General features: G+C 39.9%; 1 protein-coding gene across 1 annotated transcript in view; it reads left to right on the top strand.

Moving 5' to 3' along the window:
* tweek (transmembrane protein KIAA1109 homolog tweek) overlaps window positions 1-21,310 on the top strand; it is a 789,520-nt gene that overhangs the window by 445,880 nt on the left and 322,330 nt on the right. The window contains 3 exon segments of the mRNA XM_068348609.1: window positions 6,528-6,825; window positions 9,735-9,899; window positions 10,030-10,207. Coding sequence (XP_068204710.1) covers window positions 6,528-6,825; window positions 9,735-9,899; window positions 10,030-10,207 — 641 coding nt within the window.

Genomic DNA, 21,310 nt, shown 5'->3' with positions numbered 1-21,310 from the left:
GCTGAAGAAAAGAAACTTTTTTTGTGCAAATGCCAGTGGGGACTTAAAAATTAAGCCCCTACTGGTATACCACTCAGAGAATCCTTGTGCCTTCAAGGCACAAAATATCATGAAGGATAGGCTCTCGGTATTTTGGAGGTCTAATGGCAAGGCCTGGGTCACGAGGACCATATTTATTTAGTGGATAAACGTCTGCTTCGGTCCTGCTGTCAAGAACTTTTTAGAAGAGAACAATCTTCCTCTCAAATGTCTCCTGGTACTGGACAATGCCCCTGCTCACCCTCCTGGCCTCGAGAACATCATTCATCCTGACTTCTCCTTCATCAAGGTTCTCTATCTGCCACTGAACACCACCCCTCTCCTCCAGCCTATGGACCAGCAAGTGATTGCCAACTTTAAGAAGCTTTACACGAAGCATCTGTTTAAAAGATGCTTCGAAGTGACCGAAAGCACTCAACTCACCCTTCGTGAATTTTGGAAGGGGCATTTTGACATCGTTCAATGCCTGAAGATGATCGGCAAAGCTTGGAAAGAGGTTTAACGGCGCACCTTGAACTCCTCATGGAAGAAACTGTGGCCAGCTGTTGTGGTAGAACGCGACTTCGAAGGTTGCGAACCCTCAACTGAAGAAGAGGCCGTTGATCCTGGCCCTGAGGGTGATGTTGAGGAAATAATTTCAATCGAGAGGTCCATGGGGCTTGTTGTCGATGAGGCTGACGTCCATAACCTTATCGAGGAGCACAGGGAGGAGCTTATGACTGAAGACTTGAAGGAGTTGGAGGCAATGCAGTTGACCATCATTCAAGAAGAGCACAGCTCTAGTGGTGGCGAGGACGGGGGGAGACTGAAGAAACGACATCGGCAGAAATAAGGGAAGCCATCGGTTGGTATGAAAACCTTACGAGTTTCATTGAAAAAAAAAAACACCCAGAAAAACTTCACACTGGTTGTCTTCTGGAGAGTGTTAATGACAAGTGTATGAGTCATTTTAGAAATATATTGAGGAATCATCAGAAACAGGCTTCTTTGGATAGATATTTCTCCAAAAGAGAAGTGCCAGAAAGCAAAGATGATATAAGTGATTCTATTAAAAAAGCTAAAAAAAGAGTAAATTTTTAAGTCCTAGAAAAATAAAATCATAAAAAAAGTTTCAAAAGACAAAAAAAAAAAAAACATTTTTAATTTTAAGTGTTTAATAGTAAGAATAAATTCATTATTAAGTGTACATAACATAATTAGCATTGATACGTTTTTATATCTGCCGTCTCCTCCCCCCTCTGCCTCCACCCACTACCAACTCAAGTCACGTCACTCCAAAGGTAAATAAAATTTCATTTTTCCTTTACAGAACAGTATGCAATTTTTATTTATAATTTTATTTAATTATATACTGTACAGTACATGTATATTATATATAAGTATACTGTAGTACAGTGCTTACTATACTATTTTGTTACTAATTTTTAATATGTATATAAAATTTTGATGTTTTTACCTGGGGTTTTGCACGCATTAGCTATTCTATTGCCCGCCATACGACATTTTCACAATATGATACCAACTCCGGAACGGATTAATGTCGTATGGCGGGGATCTACTGTATATATATATATATATATATATATATATATATATATATATATATATATATATATATGTATATATATATATATATATATATATATATATATATATATATATATATATATAATATATACATACATATATACATACATATACATACTACATGCATACACATACAGTATTTATATCCATACAGTAGTTCACTTTATTTGGTTTATGATGCAATCCATTCTATTTAAATGGCCTGTTTAAGGAAAATATCCTACTTATATAGATGTAAATGAGGATAAATTTTCTCAAATTAAGACCCCCACATTTTTTATGTAATTCTGCTCTACATATACAAATTTCTGCTGTGTCTCTGTCCATGTAGGCATTTTTGGAGATATAAGACATGAAAGCAAGAACTGTAGCATTTCATGAAAAATAATTATCACAAAGGACCCCCATTGTGATTGGAAGTGACTAGTAAGGTTTTATGTTAAGGAAATGGATGGATAAATTGTTGGCCACCTGCTCAGTCCATGATGGACAATATATTTCAAGAGATGGTAACCATCCATGGTGATCTATATTCCATTGGGTTGAGCATATGTTAAAACCACCAGTTTATTATAAAAATGATTGATGCATGCGAGTTTTCATACCTGAATTCATTGCAATTGTTGGCACATATTGATATACTGCCCTACATATGTCAGTCAGTGCCAGAGAAACATCTTGGGTGCTGTTCTGGTTGTTGATGGTGATATAGATAATTAAATTCATTTCTAATTATAGAAAATATACCCTTTTTAAACTTATAAATTCAACTTTTCATTTGAAACTTAAATTTTTTGCTATTCACCATATGATCATTTCATGATTTTTTTTTATACGCTTCTGAAAAGCCTTCCGGATCCAATGCCATGTCTTTAATCCAAGCCATCTCACATTTATGTATCCATACAGCATTACAGTACCATGATTACAGTTACTCTGAAATATTTCAGATGTAATTATGTGACTTGTTCATCACCACAGGCTCCATTCTCCTCATGTACTGTATCTTATAATTTTAAAAATATCAAGATTTGTCTCCTGGATTTTGAAAGTAAACTTCTTGCTATAAACATTGTCTCTGCTGTTCACACTGTAGATGGTAGAGAGAGACCTTGTAATATCCCTATGATCACAGCTACATTTATTTCTGCTTTTTATTTTGTATCTGTAACCTTTAACCTCTTGTTAATTACTATCATTAAACCACTGTGACAGTCTAGTAACAATTTGCTTAGGTGCTTAATAGAGTAAAAATAATAGTGATGATAGTAATTAAATATGAAGGTATTCTTCTATGGATATAGGTCATTCATATTTCTGGTGTTCATTTGTCTGTTATAGTTTGTATGTTGTTAAGGTCTTCATGTACCAGGTATAGCTCATCCATTTTATGGTTTTCATTTGCATGCTGTAGATCTATTATAAATTCTTCACTTACCTGGTTTTATCTGCATGATTCTGTGGTCATTATTATAGGAGTACTTTACCCATCTGTTTTACTCTAGTTTTTCTGTAATTGCTAAATTTCACATAAGATATTCTTTGCGAGTATATATGTTACACTATAATAAAACTTATTTTTTCCGTGAATCTTACCTTTGAATAATAAGATACTGTTTATTCCAAAGCGCCAACTTCATGACCTTATGAAGAAATAGAAAATAATGAAAATTTTCTCTCTCGCTTACATATACCCAAATCCATGTGACCAATATATCACTACCCACTTGCCTTGTCTAGAGAGGTAAGTGGGAAAAAACTTGTCTCAGGGAAAAACATCAATAAATGACAGGATTCCTATTAATTCAGTCATACCTATTTAACCACACACTTCTTTATTGCATATTTTCCTTTATAGAATAGTGTCTTTTGGTTTTTAAAAGTACAGTATTATACTCTAGCCTATATTTTCCAACATCGTTATTATTTTTATTGTCGTTATTATTATTAATTATTATTTACTATTATTTATTATTATTATTATTATTATTATTATTATTATTATTATTAGCTAAGCTACAACCCTAGTTAGAAAAGCAGGATGCTATAAGCCCAGAGGGTCCAACAGGGAAAGTAGCCCAGTGAGGAAAAGAAAAAAGAAAATTAGAATATTTAAAAAAGATTAACAACACTAAAATAGATATCTGCTATGTAAACTATAAAAACTTTAACAAAACAAGAGGAAAAAAATAAGATAGAATAGTGTGCTCGAGTGTACCCTCATGCAAGAGAACTCTAACCCAAGATAGTGAAAGACCATGGTACAGAGGCTATGACACTACACAAGACTAGAGAACAATGGTTTGATTTTAGAGTGTCCTTCTCCTAGAAGAGCTGCTTACCATGCTAAAGAGTCTCTCCTACCCTTATCAAGAGGAAAGTAGCCACTGAACAATTAGTGCAGTAACCCCTTGAGTGAAGAAGAATTGCCTGGTAATCTAAGTTGTCAGGTGTATGAGGACAGAGGAGAATATGTAAAGAATAGGCCAGACTATTCAGTGTGGATGTATGTAGGCAAAAGGAAAATGAACCGTAACCAGGGAGAAGGATCCAGTGTAGTACCATTTGGCCAGTCAAAAGATCCCATAACTCTCTTGTGGTAGTATCTCAATGGGTGACTGGTGCCCTGGCCATGTAAAGGTAGTCATTCACGTTAGTCGTGAAAATTTATATAAACACTTCAATATTTGTATTCGGCACGCAAAATTAATAAAGCTTAATTAATGGTATACTCCATTAGTCTATCATCTAGTATAAAGTAATAAAAAATTGAATAATTCTAGAAAGTTAGATATTATAAAAATGTCTACTATCTAAGCCACTCTTTAAACAACCATTAAAACCATCTCCAACACCACCCTCAGCAATTCTTCAAACACCACCAACACACCCAATACCACCAACAGCTCCTAAACGACTCTCAAAACAACCTCCAACAGCTTCTCCAACACCAGTGACATGCCCCTTTACATAAGACCCCCTTCTAGTAACATTTGTACATTTCTTTATATCACAGTAACATTGATGAACACCTTCACTATCAGATTCATCCTCCCCTACACTGCTGTTACTATCGTCACTGAAATTTCCCTCTCGTCACATGGCAAATATTCGGATCCAGAATCCAATACACTAACATCTGCTCTTATGTTTTTGTTTGAGTTGTTTGAATTATCTCAAAGCAATTCAATTTTCTTGTTGTCAAATTGTTGTACGACTCCAAAACGCACTTGTGTTATCCAAGTCCCGCTCAGATGTTGAAGTAGAACTTAAAGCTGCATCACTTTTTCTAGAAAATCTAAGTCGCTGGCATGGTCCCTTAGAAAAGTTCTTAGAATCATAAAACATTCTTTCAGATATCATTACCATCTTGAAAATTTTCCCCAAGTTTTTATGCAAAGTTTGATATAGCATAGATAACGACTAAATGCCAATATCCAGTCTAAATATATGCACATGTACTTTCTACTGTTAGCAAAGTCAAGAGAAAAGGGCCAACTATAGCATTTGCCTGGCCAATATGTGGGTTCATTTGTTATTCCAGACCCATAGCAATAAACTTAAACTAGTGCTCTACCACTAGCATATAGCTATTTTTTGCTTAGGTTGGAAATTAGATTTTTAATGACTATTTGAAATAAATATCTATTTGGAGATATATTACATCTATCAGATGTCTATGGGATGAATACTTTGAAGACATATATCACATCAATCCGTCGAATGCAATTCGGCGCTAAAAATGTTGTATTAAAAGTTGACGAAAGGTGTAATTTCTGTTATTTGCTTTATTTATTATTATTATTTTTTAAATATTCTCTAGTTGTAGAGGCTCTGCAGTAGTATTAGGTATTTGAAGTTTTTGTGTATGACCTTCACTCTTCCTTGGCTATTTGTAATTCAGAATTTCAATATTGAAATGAAAGGTCCAAGGAAATAAACAAGGTAGTGAAAATTAAATCTATTATATCCACACTTAACTGCATATTACCCCCTCCTCCACAGTAGTTAGGTGATATGTTAGGTTGAATATTTTGACTTCATGAATATGAATCTTTGTTGATGTTTTATCTTGGGACATATCCCCATCCCCTGTTATCTCTGGAGGTTTTGAAGGTGACATTTTAGAATTAATAGCATTTTATTACTCAAAGGTAAGTATGAGAATAATAGTTTTAGTTTTATAGTGTTTTATACTCAGACTTATGCCTTCATATTTTTTATTTTTCTAGTAAGGGCAATATACCTAAGTTATTCTTTGTGATGGTTGTCACTGATTATATGTGCTTTATAGTCTCACCTTACCTTGGCTTGTTTTTTTATTTTTGATATTTCCTTATTCACTGAATATTAGATATTGTGGTGCTATACTTTCTATACAGGAGGAAATCTTTTCTTTTCATTCTTGATGTTGCACTTAGTGTTGTCAGTCACACCAAAATATATTTCAAACCTCATCCTTCTATTTTATTGTAAAAATTCATATTATCCTAGTTAGCCTTTCACCCATGATAAGAAAAACTTTTGCTCTTTAAAGAAAAAGTTGGTCGCAGGCTAAAAAAAACACGTATAGATATATGTTTGACAAACAATATGGCACATGTTTGTTTGAAATTTCCTAAAGGAACATTTTAGCATACAGTATTTTATATATGAACCTCTTTTGTAGTTTTTGTGAAAAAAATATGTTGACCATTTTCATGCATTGTGAATAAATGTTTTGTGTGTTATTCTGCCTCTTATTGTAATTGAAAGAACTCTACTACAATACAGTGAATATTTCTCAATACAGTATTTGCCAAGAATGGTTAAGATTAAGTAGATTTAAAACCCTTATTCTTTAGTAGTTATTATCATATGCTCTTTTTCCATTTATTTATGATATATTTGATATGCTTTAGATTCCAGTTTCCAAAACTGGCTGGAAACTTGGGAGGTCATTTGGCTTTTCTTCGTGGTAGCCACCAACATCGAGGTGGTCGGGGAGAAGAAAGAAGCAGAGGTAGTAGAAGCTCAGGATCAGATCATGTATCATCGTCAAGTCTAGAGGGCGGTGGTGGATCAGCTATTGGAACACCAAACAGAGCTTCTGGGATTGGTTGCGAAAAAGATCACGATGACTTGTATAATTGGATGGTACGACAACAAGAGTACACTCATGCAGCAGATTCAACTAGACCTACTGTTACTTTTCCTCAGGTATCAAGGATATATAGTTTTTTATACCACATAGATTATTTTTGCCTTTGCCAAAATCAAAGATTTTTTGAAGGGAATGTATTCACCCCTGTAATCATATATTTATTTATTTGTGAGCAACTTTTACACAAAAGCTACTATACTAATTTTTACCAAACTTTGAATGTCATGTTGGGTATGACCCAAGGTTGAATCTGTAACATTTTGGATAAAGTACATCAAAGCAAAAGTACCCAGCAGTACTTTGAAAATAATCCCAATGTTAAGTGAAGGGCAATATTTTTTATTTTTGTGAATAAGATTACTCAAAACCTATTAAATAAATTTCAACAAAACTTTATGAACATGTGGGGTATGACCAAAACGCAAATCCATTAGATTTTGAAGATAACACTTCAAAGTATGAGTACAAATTGAAGTTAAGAGCAAATTAAGACTGCTTAGCATGGCAAAGACATGCTCTCTCAGGTAGCCCTGTAATTTTTTGGTGTAATTGTAGCTAAAATACAATTTTAAATTTCTATCTCATGTTAGTTTGATACCCGGAGTATGGGGTTATGTTCTAGAATTAAGTTCATACTGGTTAGGGTGAGTGATAAATTTAGGGGTCTTAAATATAGTTCCAGGCTAGCAGGAACTTCCTGATTTTCCCCAAGTGTACAAACTGGTGCTTACTTAAAAGAAAAATGTAAAGTAAAGGTTTTTATGGGAGATAGAAATCTAAGTTCTACTCTAACTGCTGTACTGTTATACAATTCTTACTGATCATTGCCAAAGAATAAGAACAGTAGAATAATGAAAATGGTGACATTCCTTACTATATTTGACTTTCAACATTTGTGAGGGATGAGATTAAGTAACTTGGATAACCCCCAAAAAATCCATGAAAAGTTTTGAATTCCAACCTATATATATTTCATTAAATCTTTCAGGTTTTACAATGCTCCCCTTACTAAATAATCATTGTTTTGAGGTATATGGTGGTGTTTTGAACACAAATGATGTTCAGTATTGTACTGTACATAAATTATACGAAAAATTTTCACTGCTGTGAACAATGGAATTCTATTTTGATTTTTGCAGACAACATCCATTTCTTTACATACCGTAACTATATTTACACTATTTGGATCTTTAAAAACTGTATTGAGTACAAAACATGAACATGACTTCCTAAGTTGTGCAAGTTCTTAACTTACTCTTTGTTATGTCATGAGTATCTTTTACATTTACACATCATCATTACTGCTTTGAAATTCCTATGAGTTTGGAGAAAGGGTCAAAGTTTGTATGGATTCAGGTGCTGTTAGGAGGGTTTTTTTTTGTAAGCTGAAGAACATTTTGATAGGAAACTGTTTATTTTTCCTCTTCATTTCATTCATGAGGATTTTGTAGGAAAAAAAAATAAATGTCCTTCAATCCCCTCATAAATTTAAAGGTGAAGGCACTTACCATGGAGAGGTCCACACTGTAGGCAGCTATTTGTCAATGCCTTCAGTTTTTAGACATCACTAACTTATCAAGATTGATGCCCTGTTTCTCACCCTTGATTTCATTGTCCTGTTCTTCCTCACCCATGCTGGCTGACTATATAAACATCTCATGGTGCTCATTGTCAGTTCAGTGTTGTCTGGAAGTTCCAAGATTTCATCCTTGGCCACTTCCTGGAAGCCATCCACAACTACTCCCTTTGTCACTGCCATAATCTGCCTCACTGTCTCATTTCAGGTATGATTAGGAGCAAATCCCTTGGAAACCTTCACATACTCAAGCTACATATGATTCTAGCTTTGCTTTGCTCACTGTGCCTATATATCCTTGCTATGTTGCCTCATTACTTTACCAGAAGCACAAATGTATTAAGAAAAAATGTATATATTTTAGTTCTTGTGGTAAATGTTAATAAAACTGAGCTTCCGTAGAGAGGCAATATGAACATCAAGTGAGTATGGAAATAGGAAAGAAATTGATACAATTGTTAGTCATTCATATTCTTCACTTTCACTGACTTGTACTCTTCATCAAAAATGTTTTTCAACTCCCATGGGAAAACTTGGCTGCCTCATCTGCTGATGGTGTCTTCCCAGTTATCTTTATAGTTTTTAGTTGAAACCTTGAAATTTTCAAACCATGCTTTCCTGACTTGAAATAATGTAAGTGGCAGTATTGGTACTTGGTTCATCATTCATACCAAGCTTGAAATGTTGAAAGGGAGACTTTTCCTTTGGATAATGTTAGATCCCACTACTGTGCCTTTACATTCACTGAAACAAGGCATTCTCTACAGTGAATATTGCCTTGATCCATACTCCGAAAGTATGTGTCACACTGCACAGTGTGTTTGGATTTAGAACAACATGAATGTTGATATAGTTTTTCTCTATATACCTTACAACACTTGTTTGCGTGGAACAATTTACCCACTGCAGCCAAAGTCATATCGTCTCTATACAGCACATATTTAGCACCTCTGCCTTTTGTTCCAGTTTTATCTCATTTTTATGGCCTATAGGTACTGATTTGGCAGAGGATGATGTTCAAATTGGGGAGTTGAAATATGGCAGGCATTTGAGATATTAACAGTACTGGTCACTGGATGGCAATCAAATAAGACCATTTGGGGAATGAGGATGAGAAGACCTTCATACAGCCCCCCAAAAATTAAATTATTGATTGAATATCTTGGGCATCCTTAGAAAATAATAAAACCTGCAAAATTTAAACCCACAAATATGAAGGGCCAACTATATAAAATCTCTTTGTTCATTGATTCATTGCTAACCTCTGGTCTGGTAATTTGAGGAAATTCTTAGAACTCTTTATTTGTCACTTACTCAATATTAAGGTTGGTATTGGTGAAGTACAAAATATATTCTAGGTATAAGTGATTGATAAAATTTCTTATTTAGGAGGGTAGCGGTCTACATCCAGTAAGTGATTGTGGAAGTGAGAGGCGAGAGCATCTCCCCATCAGAGATTCTGCTGTTGTTCCTGAACCCCAGGGGGCCCAGTTTTTAGAAGCTCATGTTATTTTTGAGCCATTATTATCAGCAATTGGAGTTATAACGCAGCAGGTATGTTACTTTGCCAGAAGTATTTTAAAATGGGTTATTTTTGCTTTGGGAACAGGTTTGAAGAAAGTTTACTTTATGATGAATACAGTATTTATACTATTCTTATTTTGTTATTTGTTACATTATCTAGGTCACTGGAGGAGCCCTTGAGCAGCTTGGTGCTAACGTGTCAATCACCGGTTGCGTGGACATTTTGCGAGTGGACATCATTGAATCAGAAGCTTCTAGACTGAACCGAAAGAAACGGAAAACAGGACTTCATGCAGGTAACTCTGCTAGCACTTCAGGAGACAACTCTGGTATTTCTGGTAGGTTGAGAAGCAAAGATAATCCATCTGGAGAAATGAACTGCTTGCACAACCACCCTTGGCCTACCTACATTATACAGCCGTGGCCGACTGACTGTTTTATAGTTTAAACACCAATGTTGCTCCTCTGTTTAGAAATTGATAATCCCAAAGAAGCATGAACTCATTGAATTGCCCAATTTTTTAGGGCTCAAAGAACATGGATTTATGACCGATTGTGGCCAAATCAGGACAACATAAAAAATTGAGCAGTTTTATATTAGCTATGCAAAATATTATTTTGCATCTCGGCATATAGTAAGTGCATTATGCTTAAACTAGTACAGAATAAGTATTGCAGCAGCATGCTGTTATTTTATGCATTAAGTATTATTATTCTAAGTCCATGATTTTTTTCCATCAGATAGTTAGCTAATGTGTATTTAATGAACTTTTTTTTCACCAATCATAAGGTTTTTTTTCTAATATTTTCTTCATTTCCTTGCTTGTTGGTCACCTAATCTTAGAAATCTGCATCTATCTGTGGAACATTTACAACTGAATAGCATATTAGTTAGGATTAAAGTACACTGGATTGAATATGCCATAGAATGGTTTGACAGGTATTTATATATGGTACCTCTAAGTATTATAGTACTTTATTTGGTTCCTTTTTTTTACCTTCAAATTTCATCCAAAATAGCTTTGATAGTGAACAAATTCAGATTTATTCAAATTGATTTGATGCTTATTGCATATTTTTCTCTCTCCTGGTGTCAGATAAAGTAGCCAACAATATTAGAAATCCCTTGAATAGATCAGCAAGTGGTATGTGTAGCTCAACTCAAGAAAATTTTTAATTTTGATGATTAATTACTCTTTTAGTATATACAGTATGTGCAAAAGGCTTCACTCTTCAATATTAACACTGTACTTTGTGATTCTGGGTATTCAATAGCACTTATTGTTCCCAATCCAAAGATTTTAATTTACATCACAACACTTTCAAAATAAGTCATTTGATAGTGCTAGATCCCAAGTTGCCTATTGTTAAGTTTGTTAATATGTATTTGTTCCTATACGGACTTACCACGGACCAACGTTATAGGAGAACCCTGAGCTAGCTAGCTCTCTGACCAGGAATTCCCTCCCCCCCATTAGGCCTAATAACCCCCCCTCTCCACGTGTATGACCCTGACATCCCTTTTTTTCCTAGAATGTCATGAGAAGACGCCTCAGGTGACCTTTCCCAGGTCCCGATCCCCATTTTACTCCTGGTTGTCGAAACGTGAGGTCGACTTGCCAACTTCTCTCACGACCGTTAGTTTTTCCCTTATGTTACAGTGTGTGTTGCTCTCATTTTCCTTTGCTGCTTCGTGTTCATTTGTATCCACTAAGTATGGAATCTGTGTGTGTGTGCAGCATTGTTGTGCTGGTGTTAACTGGAAGTTGTGTGCAGCTTTCCTTTCACACATGGAAGTTGATCTTCCTTTCGGGTTCGTGTGTATTCCCCAAGCGACACGTGTGAGGAGTAGGCCTATGTGGGCTGGAATGATGCTCAGTGGGCCAAGATAGCCACAAAGAAACAAAAGAAGTTTAAGAAGGTCTGGTTGTTCTCGAAGAAGGGTAGTGGGTCTGGTCCTTCGTCGGCCTGTTCTTCAGTTCCCAGGGTTTCGCGAACTTCTCTGTCCTGGGTGTTGCCTGCAGGACCTCGTGTTTCCCCTTCGTTGCTGGGAGTCAAGCTCTCATTAACACGACTGGTTCCACCGGAATCTCTTCCTCTCCCTCACCAGGGATGGCCACGGCGGAAGTAGCAGGAGCCTTAAGAGATGTGATGTCGAGGTGTGAGCGTCTGCTCCAGGGTTGCGCGGCCCTCTTAGCGGATGGTCCTCCGCCCTGGCTAGCCGCACCACGTGGGGAGCACGTGGCTTGAGGCGCTCAGCCGCCGACTCATTAGCCTACCCAGCCAGAACCGTCTCAGGCTCCCCTACCAGAGATCGACCAATAGAGCCGTCAATCTGCTGCTTGGCTCGACTTTTCGTCCATTTATCCGCCGTCAGCGGACAGGACATCTACTTCTCTGTGGGTAGAGGTTCTGCCTTCTGGGCACCGGCTTCCTAGGACCGATCTAACTTCGTGGGCTCAAGAAGCCTATTTGGGCACCCCAAGGACCGTGTTCATGTCCCATGCTGAGGGACATCTTACCGGCATGAGGAACTGCGGACTCTGTTCCCCTGGCCCTTGGGAGGTGGGAGGAGTTCCTGCCCATGGGCGTCAGCTCTTATCCGCTTCCTGCAGTCATGGACCGAGTGCGTCGAGAGGAGACAGAAAACTGTGAAAGGAGACGTCACTCCTCTAGGCTGCTGTCTTACGGCTCCGTGTCTCCGGGTCACGCTCCAGCAGCAAAGCGAAGCCGAGGGAAGGAAGAGCGACGTGGGGCTCCTTTGTCCGGAGAACCACATCTCCGGGGCGTTCATTCGCTAGCCCCAGTGAAGTTCCTGATACGGGAATGTGGGATTCTTAAGAGGGGTCTAAGGACCACCTAGAGGACGAGGTGGTTGAGAAAGTGTGTCCTTCTGCAGGGTCCTTGGCCTCATTCGGAGACCCAACGACCTCCCAGAGCCCTCTACAGCTCAGAGGCAGAACCACTCCACAGGTCTGGAATGCTGGTTCAGAGCCCCAAGGAAGGCTAGGCCCTCCTTGGCCCTGCCTATCTCCCAAAATATTGGGCAGAGTGTAAAGAAGATCACCTCCGCCACATCAGAACCAAAACAAATGGACAGGTACAGTAACCTTGTGAAGCTCCTGCCCTTCCCTGAGGTGAAGCCAGGAGCTTCTAACCTCAAGAGGGGGCCTGTCAATAGCACCGAGCCTCAAATGAGAATCTGGTGTCCGTAGATCCGGGTTCCATGGAGGAAAGGTTTTCTGGCGGGTCCGCGGGCTTCACGGTGCAAGAGGCAACGGCCTCTGGAGGACCAGGTAGAAGAAGCTCTGCTCAGGTGGAGGAGAGAGCCAAGATGTGATGCTACACAAGGTGTTATCATCGTCGTCACACCCTCAGTACCGTCCAAGAGAGCACAGCAGGCCCAGGGCCTAGTCCGGTAGCAAACCTCCCATTCTGCTACAAATACCACAGAATCAAGTGCTTTCTACCGCCCTCTGGAGCTCCTCTATGCAGCCCCCACAGGAGGACAGAAGGCATCCCCAGTCACCCATCGGAACAGAGCTCCAGCCGACCAGCGGTCCCTTGGTGGTCATTTTATTATTATTATTATTGTTATTATTATTATTATTGTTATTGTTGTTGTTATTATTATTATTATTATGCCCCCTGTGGCCGCGGGGGCATGAAACAATTAGAATAGCGCCAACGTTATCCCTGCGTGTCGTAAGAGGCGACTAAAAGGGACGGGACGAGGGGGCTGGGAACCCCCTCTCCTGTATAGAAAATCCTGTGAGACAGCAACAGAGATGGAGCTGGGGGGAGAGTGACTGCTCCCCGCACTCTAGTTTTTGGGTGTTTGAATGTGCGTGGATGTAGTACGATAGAGAGTAAAAGATGTGAGATTGGAAGCATGTTTAGAAGTAGAAGGATGGATGTATTGGCCTTGTGTGAGACAAAGATGAAAGGAAAGGGTGAAGTGATGTTTGGTGAAATGTCTGGTAGAGTGTCTGGGATTGAAAGGGGAAGAGCGAGAGAGGGTGTGGCTTTATTGTTGAGTGAATGGATGACAGGTAAAGTAGTGGAATGGAAGGAGATATCATCTAGGTTAATGTGGGTAAGGGTTAGGTTGGGTAGGGAATGTTGGGCGTTTGTCAGTGCGTATGGGCCAGGTAGTGAGAAAAGTGAAGAAGAGCGGAATGAGTTCTGGAATGAATTAACTAGGTGTGTAGAAGGACTGGGTAAAAGGAATTATGTAGTTGTTATGGGTGACTTAAATGCTAGAGTGGGTGCTGGAGAGGTAGAAGGTGTCATTGGGAAATATGGCATACCAGGTGAAAATGAGAGTGGTGAGAGACTGGTAGATATGTGTGTTGAACAAGAGATGGTAATAAGTGCTAGCTTTTTAAAAAGAAAGATAAAAATAAGTATACATGGGTAAGAGTGGCAAATGGAAGAGTAGTAGAAAGGGCATTAATGGATTATGTGTTGATAACTAAAAGAATGTTTGGAAGATTGAAAGACGTGCACGTGTTTAGGGGAATGGCTAACGGTATGTCTGATCATTTTTTGGTGGAAGGAAAATTAGTTGTAGCAAAAGAGTGGGGGAATAGAGTAGGTGGATGTAAAAGGGAGCTAGTGAGGGTTGAAAAGCTAATAAAACTGGGGGTAAAAAGTAAATATCAGGAAAGGTTGAAAATGGCATATGACGAGGTGAGAGTAAGAGAAACTGGTAATTTAGAGGAGGAGTGGAAGTTAGCAAAAGAAAATTTTGTTGGGATTGCAAGTGATGTATGTGGCAAGAAGGTTGTTGGAGGCAGCATGAGGAAGGGCAGTGAATGGTGGAATGAAGGAGTGAAGGTAAAAGTGGAAGAGAAAAAGAGGGCTTTTGAAGAATGGCTGCAGAGTAATAGTATAGAGAAGTATGAAAAATATAGAGAGCAAAAGGTGGAAGTAAAGCGCAAGGTACGTGAGGCAAAGAGGGCAGCTGACCTGAGGTGGGGTCAGGGACTGGGTCAGTCATATGAAGAGAATAAGAAGAAGTTTTGGAAAGAAGTGAAGAGAGTAATGAAGGCCGGCGCAAGAATTGAAGAGACAGTGAAAGATGGAAATGGAAGGTTGTTAAAAGGAGAGGAGGCAAGGAAAAGGTGGGCGGAATATTTTGAAAGTTTGCTGAATGTTGAGGATGATAGGGAGGCAGATATAATTGCGGTTCCAGGTGTTGAGGTGCCAGTGATGGGAGATGAGAATGATAGAGAGATTACAATAGAGGAAGTGAGGAGAGCACTAGATGAAACGAGAGTAGGAAAAGCATCGGGTATGGATGGTGTGAAAGCTGAGATGTTGAAGGAAGGGGGTGTGACTGTACTTGAATGGTTGGTGAGATTGTTTAATGTGTGTTTTGTGTTGTCAATGGTACCAGTAGATTGGGTCTGTGCATGTATTGTACCACTATATAAGGGTAAGGGAGATGTGCATGAGTGTTGTAATTCAAGAGGTATTAGTTTGTTGAGTGTAGTTGGAAAAGTGTATGGTAGAATACTGATTAATAGGATTAAGGATAAAACAGAGAATGCAAACTTGGAAGTACAGGGTGGTTTTAGAAGAGGTAGGGGTTGTATGAATCAGATTTTTACAGTTAGGCAGATATGCGAGAAATATTTAGCAAAAGGTAAGGAGGTGTATGTTGCGTTTATGGATCTGGAGAAAGCATATGATAGAGTTGATAGGGAAGCAATGTGGAATGTGATGAGGTTATATGGAGTTGGTGGAAGGTTGTTGCAAGCAGTGAAAAGTTTCTACACAGGTAGTAAAGCATGTGTTAGAATAGGAAATGAGGTGAGCGATTGGTTTCCGGTGAGAGTGGGGCTGAGACAGGGATGTGTGATGTCGCCGTGGTTATTTAACTTGTATGTTGATGGAGTGGTGAGAGAGGTGAATGCTAGAGTGCTTGGACGAGGATTAAAACTGGTAGGCGAGAATGATCATGAATGGGAGGTAAATCAGTTGTTGTTTGCGGATGATACTGTACTGGTAGCAGACACAGAAGAGAAGCTTGACCGACTAGTGACAGAATTTGGAAGGGTGTGTGAGAGAAGGAAGTTGAGAGTTAATGTGAGTAAGAGTAAGGTTATGAGATGTACGAGAAGGGAAGGTGGTGCAAGGTTGAATGTCATGTTGAATGGAGAGTTACTTGAGGAGGTGGATCAGTTTAAGTACTTGGGGTCTGTTGTTGCAGCAAATGGTGGAGTGGAAGCAGATGTACGTCAGAGAGTGAATGAAGGTTGCAAAGTGTTGGGGGCAGTTAAGGGAGTAGTAAAAAATAGAGGATTGGGCATGAATGTAAAGAGAGTTCTATATGAGAAAGTGATTGTACCAACTGTGATGTATGGATCGGAGTTGTGGGGAATGAAAGTGATGGAGAGACAGAAATTGAATGTGTTTGAGATGAAGTGTCTGAGGAGTATGGCTGGTGTATCTCGAGTAGATAGGGTTAGGAACGAAGTGGTGAGGGTGAGAACGGGTGTAAGAAATGAGTTGGCGGCTAGAGTGGATATGAATGTGTTGAGGTGGTGTGGCCATGTTGAGAGAATGGAAAATGGCTGTCTGCTAAAGAAGGTGATGAATGCAAGAGTTGATGGGAGAAGAACAAGAGGAAGGCCAAGGTTTGGGTGGATGGATGGTGTGAAGAAAGCTCTGGGTGATAGGAGGATAGATGTGAGAGAGGCAAGAGAGCGTGCTAGAAATAGGAATGAATGGCGAGCGATTGTGACGCAGTTCCGGTAGGCCCTGCTGCTTCCTCCGGTGCCTTAGATGACCGCGGAGATAGCAGCAGTAGGGGACTCAGCAGTATGAAGCTTCATCTGTAGTGGAAATGTGGGAGGTTGGGCTGTGGCACCCTAGCAGTACCAGCTGAACTCGGCTGAGTCCCTGGTTAGGCTGGAGGAACGTAGAGAGTAGAGGTCCCCTTTTTGTTTTGTTTCTTGTTGTTGTCGGCTACCCCCCAAAATTGGGGGAAGTGCCTTTGTTATATGTATGTATTATTATTATTATTATTATTACTAGCCAGGCTACAACTCTAGTTGGAAAAGCAAGCTGCTATGAGCCCAAGGGCTCCAACAGGGAAAAATAGCCCAGTGAGGAATGGAAATAAGGAAATAGATGATAGGAGAAAAAATATTTTAAAAACAGTAATATCAAAACAGATATGTCTTATATAAACTATAAAAAGACTTATGTTAGCCTGTTCAACATAAAAACATTTGCTGTAAGTTTGAACTTGTGAAGTTCTACTGATTCAACTACCCGATGAGGAAGATCATTCCACAACTTGGTCACAGCTGGAATAAAACTTCTAGAATACTGTGCAGTATTGAGCCTTATGATGGAGAAAGCCTGACTTAGAATTAACTGCATGTCTAGTATTACGAACAGGGTGGAAATGTCTTGAAAGATTTGAATGTAAAGGATGGTCAGAATTATGAAAAATCTTATGCAGCATGCATAATGAACTAAGTGAATGACATTGCCCAAGATTAAAATCTAGATCAGGAATAAGAAATTTAATAGACCTTATGTTCCTGTCCAACAAATTAAGATGAGAATTAGCAGCTGAAGACCAGACAGGAGAACAATACTCAAAACAAGATCGAATAAGAAATTTAATAGACTGTATGTTGTTATCCAACAAATTAAGATGAGAATCAGCAGCTGAAGACCAGACAGGAGAACAATACTCAAAACAAGGTAGAATGAAAGAATTAAAACACTTCTTCAGAATACAGTAGATTGATCACCGTAAATCTTAAAAGACTTTCTCAATGAGCCATTTTTTTTTTTGTGCAGTTGAAGAAGACACAGACATATTGTTTCTCAAAAGTAAATTTGCTGTTGAGAATCACAACTAAAATTTTAAAAGTCATATAAAGTTAAATAAACATTATCTATGCTGAGATCCGGATGTTGAAGAGCCACTGTCCTTTACCTACTTACAATCATACTTTGAGATTTGATAGGATTCAACTTCATACCCTATAATTTGCACCATACACTAATTTTAGCTAGATCTCTATTAAGGGATTCTGCAACCCCAGATCTACATTTAGGAGATGGAATTGATGCAAAGGGAGTAGCATCATCTGCTTGTGTAACAAGCTTGTTTTCTTGGCCAAACCACATGTCATGTGTGCATAGTATGAAAAGTAATGGGCCAAGAACACTACCCTGTGGAACATTAGATATCACATTCGTATACTCACTATGGTGCCTATCAACAACTCTGAGATTTATTACTTAGAAATTAAATAATAATGCTAAGAAACGACCAGCCCACTCCCAACTGTTTGAGTTTAAATACAAGCGCCTCGTGATTAACATGGTCAAAGGCAGCACTAAAATCAAGGCCAATCATACAAACTTCCTGAACACAATCCAGGGATTTTTGTACAGCCTTGGAGATTGTATGAAGGGAATTACATCCTTCAAGGCCTTTACAAAAACCAAATTGCAAACTAGGGAACAGATGATTACCTTCAGCAAACCTATTATGACGGTTTGGTTAAAGACGTTCAAAAACTTTAGATAATACTGTATAGGAGTTTTGGAAATTGGGCGGTAATCACATGTACTTGAGCTACCACAAATGCATTTACATACTGGAATAGCATTACCAATTCCCCAACAAGTGTTAAAAGCTCCTCTTCTTGCTAACTTGCACAAAATAACAGATAACTTTGGAGCTAATAAATCTGCAGTCTTTGTAAAAAACAAAGGAAAAATACCATTTGGGTCTACACCTCCATAAACATCAAGGTTCATCGGGAGCTTTAATTTCACGAGATCGAAAAGCTAAACTAGATAGTTTAGCCTCAGAAAAACAGGAATGAGGAAGTTCAAGCTTATCATTACTCTGTTTACTGTCAAACACATTAGCCAAAACGGTTGCCTTTTCCTTTGGACAGTGAGTGACTCTGCCATCTGGTTTAAGTAAAGGAGGAACTGTTGCATAAACACCAAATAGTGCAGATTTAAGGGTAGTCCACCACTTATGTTCTTGGGCTATGCCAGAAAGGGTTTCTTTTATGGTTAGATTGTATTCCTTTTCAGTTGAAACACAAACTCTCTGAGCAAAAGCTCTAAGCTGAGTATAGATATTCAAGGTAAAATCTGATCTGTTACCCTTCCAAAGATATTAGACATCCTGCTTCTCCAAATTAGCACGTCTGCAATCATCATTGAACCACGGTTTGTCCTTCACTTGGTACTTTAACACACGAGAAGGGATACGCCTATCAATTATATTGACTAGATTCTCATTCAAAGGGACAACAGGATCAACACTACTATACAATTGTGACCAATTCAAGCCCAAAAGATCATGCAAAATCCCATTGCAGTCTGCTTGAGATATTATATTTCTTTAAAAGAAGATAGGGTAGGAGGCCACTCTCCCCTATGCCCTCCAGGGGTAGGAGGATTCCTCTCAAGAAGGTGGAGAAAGTGGATGGAAGTAGGAGTAGACCTGTGAACAGTACAGGTCTTGAAGGATGGCTACCGGATCCCCTTCTGAGACTCCCCTCCTCCTTTGGTATCGGGGCGCGAGGCCGTTTCTCTGTGGCCCAAGGAAGAAGCACGTTAAGAGGACCTTCGAAGGGGAAATACAGGACCTGCTCCGGAAAGGGGCCATCCAACCCGTGGGGCCTGAGCTACCTGTATTCTTCAGCCTTCTGTTTAAAGGTTTAAAGGCTGCTCATGAATGGCAGAGGTAAGGGACAAGCTAGGACTAAGGAGGGACAGGCAATGGCTGCTGATGATTCACCAGATAGACCTATAGACTCTCCCAAACACCCAATCCTTAGCTCACAAGGATGGTGAGGTTGCAGCGACCAAAGAAATTGACGAGTCTGAGCAGGACTAGAACCCCAGTCTGGTGTTCACCAGTCAGGGACGTTACCAATGCTTTCAAGATGGAAACGGCCAGGACGGTTCTGGCAGCTATCAGGGAAGGGGATTTTATGTTATCCTTGGACCTCAAGGACGCCTATTTCTAGGTTCCAGTACACCCCTCCTGCAGGAATTTTCTCCAATTCAAATGTTGAAAGGAAGTCTTCAATTTCCGCACCCTCTGGTTTGGCCTCTCAACCACTCCTCAGGTTTTCACCAGAGTCTTTACCCTAGTCTTGCAGTGGGCCCACAAGAGAGGGATGAGACTCCTGAGATACCTCGACGATTGGTTACTCCTCTCGGAGTCCTTGGAGGACCTGTTGAGGCAGAGGGATGAGTTGGTGGCCTTTTATTTGGGACTGGGAGTGGTCTTCAATTGGGAGAACTCACAACTCTCTCCAACCATGATGGTGTACCTGGGAATGGAAGTATGCTCCATGCGTGCTAGAGCCTTCCAAACGAGGGAGAGGGTTGTGAAGTTAGAAGAAGTAGCGCGGCCTCTCACCAAGCTGTTACCGGCATCTCTCGAGGAGTGGCAGAGGCTAGTGGGGCACCTGTTGTCCCTGAAGAAGCTCATCCCCAAAGGAAGGCTGATGTTGCTACCGGCCCAGTGGGACGTGAAGGAAGTTCAGGCTATATTGGAAAAACATCTGTTGGTGAGACATCCCCCATCCCAGTCAACCAAGGAGGCTCTCCAGTGGTGGCTATACCTGAGGAACACCCTAGCAGGGGTCTCACTACTGGATCCTCCTCCGGAGGTCCTCTTCTTCACAGATGCGTCCAGGGAGGGATGGGGAGCTCATCTGCCGGACCAAGCGGCCACAGGACTGTGGTCTCTGGAGGAAAAGGCCCTCTACATAAACAAACTTGAACTTCTGGCTGTGCAGAGAGCCCTCCTCGAACTGGGAAGCTCATTAGTAGGGAGAGGGGTGGCCTTAATGAGCGACAATGCCACTGTCGTAGCCTACATCAGGAAACAGGGCGGTCTCTGATCCCATCGTTTTCACAACCTGACGGCAGAGATACTGTCCTGGCCTGAGGACAACGCCATCTCCCTAATGGCCAGGTAAATTCCAAGAAAGAGGAATGAAGTCGCAGACGGGCTCAGCAGAGGAGGACAAGTGCTGGCGGGCGAATGGTCCCTACATCAGGAAGTGGCAAAGAAAGTGATAGGAAAGTGTGGTTCTCCCTGTTTGGACCTCTTTGTGACAAGGCTAAACATCAAGTTGCCAGTCTTTTGCTCCCCAGTGCCAGACTCGGCAGCAGCATTGGAGGATGTGTTCCAGCACCTGTGGAACGGGCTTAACGGGTATGCTTTTCCACCTTCAACCTTCTACTGAACTTAGCGATGGAACTGCCGTGGCCTCTGCCTCTGCAACAAGACATGCTAAGGCAGCCACACTTCCGGAGGTTCCATGAGGTCTCTCAAACCTCTTCCTTCACACTTGGAGACTATTCAGCGCCTGCTAAGAAGGGAGGGATACCCCAGAGGGACAGCCACTCAGATGATGGGTAACTTT

Source organism: Palaemon carinicauda, chromosome 24, assembly GCF_036898095.1.
Source record: "Palaemon carinicauda isolate YSFRI2023 chromosome 24, ASM3689809v2, whole genome shotgun sequence".
In the NCBI taxonomy this organism is placed as follows: domain Eukaryota; kingdom Metazoa; phylum Arthropoda; class Malacostraca; order Decapoda; family Palaemonidae; genus Palaemon; species Palaemon carinicauda.
The sequence above is the reverse complement of the archived record's forward strand: the minus strand, read 5'-3'. Positions and strand labels throughout refer to the sequence as shown.